The sequence below is a fragment of the Temnothorax curvispinosus genome, unplaced genomic scaffold (assembly GCF_003070985.1).
Source record: "Temnothorax curvispinosus isolate PA1 unplaced genomic scaffold, ASM307098v1 QBEX01008799.1, whole genome shotgun sequence".
Lineage (NCBI taxonomy): Eukaryota > Metazoa > Arthropoda > Insecta > Hymenoptera > Formicidae > Temnothorax > Temnothorax curvispinosus.
In genome coordinates this window covers 317,999-325,643 of record NW_020218579.1, presented here as the reverse complement: position 1 = coordinate 325,643, position 7,645 = coordinate 317,999, and the positions used below count along the sequence as shown (strand labels likewise).

General features: G+C 31.6%; 1 protein-coding gene across 1 annotated transcript in view; it reads left to right on the top strand.

Moving 5' to 3' along the window:
* Nucleotides 1-3,589: 3,589 nt before the first annotated feature.
* Nucleotides 3,590-7,645, top strand: part of LOC112458306 (centrosome-associated protein CEP250) — a 9,151-nt gene continuing 5,095 nt past the window's right edge. Inside the window, exons 1-9 of the mRNA XM_025021884.1 lie at nucleotides 3,590-3,705; nucleotides 4,467-4,529; nucleotides 4,808-4,895; nucleotides 5,556-5,933; nucleotides 6,126-6,271; nucleotides 6,345-6,796; nucleotides 6,935-7,092; nucleotides 7,174-7,278; nucleotides 7,468-7,598. Of these exons, the coding sequence (XP_024877652.1) occupies nucleotides 4,890-4,895; nucleotides 5,556-5,933; nucleotides 6,126-6,271; nucleotides 6,345-6,796; nucleotides 6,935-7,092; nucleotides 7,174-7,278; nucleotides 7,468-7,598 (1,376 nt within the window). The 5' untranslated portion in view covers nucleotides 3,590-3,705; nucleotides 4,467-4,529; nucleotides 4,808-4,889. The remainder of the gene's footprint in view (nucleotides 3,706-4,466; nucleotides 4,530-4,807; nucleotides 4,896-5,555; nucleotides 5,934-6,125; nucleotides 6,272-6,344; nucleotides 6,797-6,934; nucleotides 7,093-7,173; nucleotides 7,279-7,467; nucleotides 7,599-7,645) is intronic.

Below are 7,645 nucleotides of genomic sequence, written 5' to 3'. Positions count from 1 at the left end.
GCTGATTTTTTCACATAACGTTATATTGCGGGTGTACATGAGTCAGCACCCACTCGCAAGGTCAGGTACTGGGACACCTGGCGCCGGCGCGCTTTGAAATAGGTCAAATTATTGAGTGCGATAAAAGTGTTTTGTAATGGCTCAAATTTTGTGAGAAACTAATAAATAATATAAAAAACCGTTAGAAAGTGGTCAGACCGCACAGTTATGGGACGCAGCGAGTCAGCACCTCGCATAAGTGGTCGCAATAATTAGGTCAGTAAAACTGTTTCGAAATAGCTGAAAATTTAGAAACTATTAAATTATTGCGTATAATGAAGGAAGAAAACGGTCAGACTTCAGTTTAATGGGACTGACGCAGTCAGCAGTCGTTTGAAGTGCGAAGATCAAGCGCGCGCGGCTGCTCCAAGCGCGTAGTGATTTGCTTATAATTAAATTCTATTTGTATTTAATAAAATGATTGAAAGATTTTCAACTAAATCATGATTGAAATTGTTATTTTTTACGTTAATTAATTAATTAAAAATTTTATTATAAGATAAATAAACTTAAGATCAAATTGTAAATTACAAAACTACAAATAAAGAAACAAAAAATTAAAAAAAAATTTTTATAAAAAGTATAATTAAAGTATGACATAATACATTTTTTTCAAATAAACAATTAATAATTGATGTCGCTGTTATATTTTCTTCATCTGATTGCTCATCACTCTTGAAATCAGCTTCTTTAGTGTCGTCTACCTGCTCAGACTCAGTATCTGTAAATAAATAATTATGCCTCATCTATAGTATTTTATACATAATAATTTATTGTTAAAAGCAAAATATATGTAAATTATAATTTTTATAATTTTTTATATTTAAAGAATTAATAAAATGAAAATTAATAATATAAAAAATTATAAAAATTATAATTTACATATATTTTGCTTTTAACAATAAATTATTATGTATAAAATACTATAGATGAGGCATAATTATTTATTTGCAGATACTGAGTCTGAGCAGGTAGACGACACTGAAGAAGCTGATTTCGAGAGTGATGAGCAATCAGATGAAGAAAATAACAGCGACATTGATTATTAATTGTTTATTTGAAAAAAGTGTATTATGTCATACTTTAATTATACTTTTTATAAACATTTTCTTTAATTTTTTGTTTCTTCATTTGTAGTTTTGTAATTTACAATTTGATCTTAAGTTTATTTATATTATAATAAAATTTTTAATTAATTAATTAAATAACGTAAAAAATAACAATTTCAATCATGATTTAGTTGAAAATCTTTCAATCATTTTATTAAATACAAATAGAATTTAATTATAAGCAAATCACTACGCGCTTGGAGCAGCCGCGCGCGCTTGATCTTCGCACTTCAAACGACTGCTGACTGCGTCAGTCCCATTAAACTGAAGTCTGACCGTTTTCTTCCTTCATTATACGCAATAATTTAATAGTTTCTAAATTTTCAGCTATTTCGAAACAGTTTTACTGACCTAATTATTGCGACCACTTATGCGAGGTGCTGACTCGTTGCGTCCCATAACTGTGCGGTCTGACCACTTTCTAACGGTTTTTTATATTATTTATTAGTTTCTCACAAAATTTTAGCCATTACAAAACACTTTTATCGCACTTAATAATTTGACCTATTTCAAAGCGCGCCGGCGCGGCGCCAGGTGTCCCAGTACCTGACCTTGCGAGTAGGTGCTGACTCATGTACACCCGCAATATAACGTTATGTGAAAAAATCAGCCATTACAAAACTCTTGCAGTTTTTTAACGCCAACTCTCGGGCTATTGTTATATTCATGTCGGGTTGAACAGTTGCATCGCAAATGAAAAATACGTCATGCGCTAAAAGAGTATTCGTGTCACCAGGTATTACCGGAATGCATGTTCCGCCGTTATTATTACTGTAAAAATGAGGCTGTTCTCACTGGTATCACATAACGAGCCGCGGTATCCCGACTCGCATTCGCAGACGTCGAATTACGAACGACTGCAAAATGTGCAGAAGCATGTACCTCGCGTACCGGATACACGATTACTAGCACGTCGGCAATGCCGGACCAAACTGTGGACCAAGAAGCATGCCTACAATACAGTGCATTATATCAGTATACAGTGCTTATACAGCTTGTGTTTCTTGCGATGTATCGATCGTCTTATATTGGACTTTAGACTTCAGATAAGCGTCACGAAGAAGGATCATTTCTTTCAAGCATTTCCGGTCATAATGTCCGTCACGATAAATATTAGGGGTGACGAGCTAGGCTATAATATTTTCTTTATAATATCAAGTGACGATAAGATGGCAACCGATATCCTTATAAAAGCGCGATTGCTGATGGACATTTATCACTATATTATATGTCCGCTTAATCGAGAGCTTTATGCGTGATCTTTCTTACATTAAACAAAATTAACTTTAGCATAATTGTTCGCGCGGCGCGTGAAAAAGGAAGTAGCATTCGCGACAACAAAATTTAAATAAGATTTAGTATTTAGGGGTAGACCGAGTGGTGAAAGTGTCTCGGAAATCGCTAACGTTTATACATTTTCGTTTACTGTAATTTAGACTGCTCGCGTCGACTGACCGATGATCGACTGACAACTGCCTGATGAATGAATAACCATGAAAATTCCGGGGTTTTTTATGCGATAAACATCAAAGAATATGCCAGACACTTTGGGCACACTTGGCGGAAGTAAAACAGTGAGCGGAAATGATATATTTATCATTTATTAGCATTAACTGGCTTCGCGGAATTGTTAAATTGTGACTGGATTTTTCGATGCCTTGCTAGTGACCCAGGTAGCAGAGTGACGTCGAATGACGTATTAATAACGTCTTAATGACGTCTCTAACGTCAATAAAACATCATTAAAACGTCTACGTCATCCTGCTACCTGGGGAGATAGCGGCTTCCGTTTGGTCCAGTTTTAATTGCGAGTTTAAAATCAACACACGTCTCCAAACATCAGTTGTCGAAGAGGTTTTGCTGAAGTAGCTGCGAGAACGGCTGAAACTCATTGATATGTGCGTATAAACATATAGAGACAAGAATTGATAAAAATGTCACGGCGTCTGTGATGAGTGTTATTTTTAAAGTTATTGCATTCTCAAACAATAATAACATTTAAATTTGCATAATAACAATTAAATATTAATAATTGAGGAAATATTATATTTTGTAGTGTTCTCTTAATTTTGATTTAATTTATTTTATGCAACACGTGCATGGAAAGTGCCCCATTACGCACGCTACGCGTGCGTGATAGACCACTTTCCAGGCACTTGCAACATAAAATAGGGAGTGTAAGTCGTGTGTAAAGATGAAAATTCCCGGGTGCGGAGTTTACGTGCGTAAACTCCGCACCCGGGAATTTTCATCTTACGACACTTGTTACACAAATAACTATTATATTTATATTTATAAAAAGAATAAAAAGAGTACTACAAACTATATATGTATTTTTAATATAACCAAGATTTATTCACCACCCAAGATTCACCATGACGTTATGACCGTAAATATTCGCCGACAATGAGTTGAAAAGGATAATTCTTTCTTCGCGGCGCTTATCTAAAGTCACGGAGAGACGTACGCCTAAGAGCAGCCATTGTTTTGATGATGCAACCGCTATAAGTGATACTCCAACATATATATCCACGAAACATGGACGTTGAACTAATACGTAATTATGCCCATAAAATTCTTCAGAGGGTTTTTAAAAAAATGTTCAATAAAAAGGCGTTATTAATAAAAAGTTATTGGCTAAGAATGGATTTTTATACATCACATCTACAAATTACAATTATTATGTTTATCTATACATATTTATATTTATAGAATTTTTCGCGATAAAACTTTTGAGACATTAAAAGATCTTGAACATTTTGCTATAAATATTCTCAAAATTTAGTCGATGATAAAATCTAAAAGTGTGCAAGTAGAAACTTGCACATTGCTTCCTCATAGTTTTTAAGTGTAAAAATTATAAATTTGAACATTATTTCCTCACAATTTTTAAGTATGCAAATTATTACAATAATTTGCACGTTGCTTAGGAACATTTTATTTCGCTCATAAAGCTTCTTCTTTTGAAGAACCCTGTTTTTTTATGCATAATTATTAGTAGATATTTATTAATTTGGCTTCCTCGTAGAGAAAGCTTTATGAGCGAAATAAAATGTTGCTTAAGCAACGTGCTTTATAATTTGCACACCTAAAAATTGTGAGGAAATAATGCTCAAATTTATAATTTGCACACTTAAAAACTATGAGAAAGCAATGTGCAAATTTATACTTGTACACATTTTTATTAAGTAAGTCAGTGGTTTTGATCGTTAGATAATATCGTTTTCTAATAATTCATAAACCTATCTGTTGATTTCTTCTCGATGTACTGGTGGATATTTATATTGCTTTATGTGTACGAATATTTTTTTATTATAGATATAACGGATCTTGCAGATTATTGATATTCAAGCATCGAAACAAACAGAAAAAGGAAAATAGGTGAGAGATACATATACGTAAGAACACATAAAATAAAAATAATTGACACACGTATTACGTATTCGGTAAAAAGAACTGCGAAATATTTTGAAGTAAGCAAAATATTCGACAGTGACATTATGAGATATTTAATTTCTTTTCATATGTATATTATGTGTTATATTTTATATATACAATCTTTCCGATTAGTCACACAAAAATATTTCTCCATTCAAATTACCACTCACAATTTGACGGTATAAGTAGTTTTGTCACAGGAAATAACGGAGAAATTGCAGGTTACAATTGTGCTGCACATACATCATTATTATATCTTGCTAGATCAAGCAAAAATCGGTCCTGTGATTCGAAGGTAAAAATATGAAGGTAAAATTAATATTTCTAAATAAAATATTCTTTTCTTTATATAAAGCGCAGGTAATTATGAAAGAGAGGGGTTTGCTCACCGATTTGGTTGAAACTTCACAGTTTTGTGTATTTTATGGTGCATAAAAATTTTTTTTCTAATTGAGAGCGATAGTTCTAACTTACAGATTTATGTTTTACGCACCAAAATACACAAAATTGTGAAATTTTAGCCAAATCGGTAAGGAAGCCCCTCTCCTCCATAATTATCAAAGCGCGTATACCGTGTATGTTTCGTGATTAATCTTTAAAAACCATATGTGTGACCAGTGTGACATCTCATTATCATTATATTCAACCTCATTTTTATATGTTTTTGGATACCTTTAAAATTTTAGCTATCCTATTTAAAGAGCAAAAATTTGCGAAATATTAAATAATGATATTAAAATAAATATTTTATTATAATATATAACAATATCATATAAATATGATATGCTGTGTGATAAATATGATAAATGTGTAATGCTTATAATAATTATATCAGATATCGCTTTTATTAAGATATTTTATTTTATATAATCTTAATAAAATATTTTACATTGACATAAAAGATTTAAATATTATAAAATTAAATTTTCAAAAAAATGTTTATGTACAAAAGTTGCTCCTATTGTGCAGAAACGACGACCACGTGCAAACAACTATTCTTCTCCACAAAAATATTCTCATACGCACGAACGTTTGCCGACCAGAGCAAAGAGTTCTCATGATTCGAAGGGACAAAGCTTCAAACAAAGCTGTTCTAAGCTTCAGCAAAATGATGGATATTATGATAATATATCATGCTTAAAGAAAGACGCGTTTGCTTCGCTGGAATCTCTCTTCGACTTGAAGAAACCATTGAATTTGCATGATGTATTTCCTTTAGCATTACATTGTTACAAACAAAAGTCAGTCAAAATATCTAATGCCACAAAATCAGAACCTCATGTAGAAACACTGTTTCTGCAATCTTTTTCGCCACGGACAACAAACCTCAAGCAGTTTGTTTTCAAGGTGGTAATTACGCTATTGTATCGTAGTATTCTATTTACGTCCATTCTCCAATTATTTAATTGATTACTCGTCTTTGTACTTGACAAGAATTAATTTTGCATTATTCAAAGTATACATTATTAAAAAATAAAAATAAGGCTGAGATAATTTGTATATTTCATAATATGATAATAAAATTAATACTTCTTTCAGTACGAAAAACATGATGGCGTCAAAGTTGAACAAAATGCAAAAAATCAGATAAAGGCAATCAAAGAAAAAAAATTTCCGTTGGAAGTGTCGAAATCGATGGAATTTCAACTAAACGATTTAATTCACAATCAACAAAACCGCTCAAGGTAATAATTGTTTTGTTTTTATAATATATTTGTATCTATTAACATTACAAAATAATAAAATATATGTATGTAGAAATATGGCCGAAAACAAAATATCAAATAGCGAAATACAAGAAGAAGAAAAAGAAGAAAAGAAACTAGTTGAAGATGTTATTGTAGACGAGGGATCTGCTGCAACGATAGAAGATCTTAGAGAAGATCAAATAAAAACCGAAAAAAAGAATAAAGATGAGCGTGAAGATAAGAATAAAGATAAAAATGAAACTGTAGAAGATAAAGCTAATAAAGACAAAGTTGAAGAAAATAAAACTGATGACGAAGACAAAGTTGAAGGAAATAAAGCTGATGACAAAGACAAAGTTGAAGAAAATAAAACTGATAATGAAGACAAAGTTGAAGGAGACATTGATGACAAAAACAAAAGCAATGATAAAAATGAAGAGGAAATAAAAGAAAAAGTTAAAGATGGAAATGATTTGCCAGAAAAATTTTCACCCTCTCCTATCCCACTTGATGATGTGGAAGGTATATTTCAATTACTTGAAATATAAATTTATAACATCTAACCATTTCTCTCTCTCTCTCTCTCTCTCTCTCTCTCTCTCTCTCTCTCTCTCTCTCTCTTTCTCTCTCTTACTCTAATATTATATTCTAAAATTGCAGATGAAGTGATAAAATCTAAGGAATTTGTACAACCAATAATCAGTTCACCTCTTTTAACCGATGACATAATCATAGAATTAAAAGTAATGAATGAGAGATGCATTCTGCTAACAGATGAAATCCAACAATTAAAACGTGAAGTTTCTGAATTATCGGAGGTAACGTTTCATTGTTATTTGGTACGACGTTGTTAATGAGATAATTATGATAATTTATATCTCATTTTCCTTAATTTGCAGAAACCCGAGTTAACAGAAGAAGATACGCTAATGATTCAAGAGAAACAAGATGTTCTCACGTCAAAAGTAGCTGAACTGGAGCAGTTGACGCAAAAATTTCAGAAAGTATTACGAAAAGATTTAAAAGATGTATTTAGTATAATTCTGCCTAAATTATTTTACATGTGATCATATCTCCGCGATATACTTGACATGGAATTCTGCAATAATGCGTGCCAATAAAATGAAATAAATGAAATAAGCAATAGATATAGAAGTAATTGTTAAAAATATAACGCGATAAATATATTGCAGGCGCGAGAAGAAGTAGAACGGCTCGGTGAAATAGAAGAAATTGAGATTAAAAAAAGAGACGAAGAACCATTCAAAAAGATTCTAGAAGAAGATCACTTCGAGATACCGCAAATACAATATCCCGAAGATAAGTAAGTTACATTTTATTCTTATAACTATATATGTATATATAGTTATA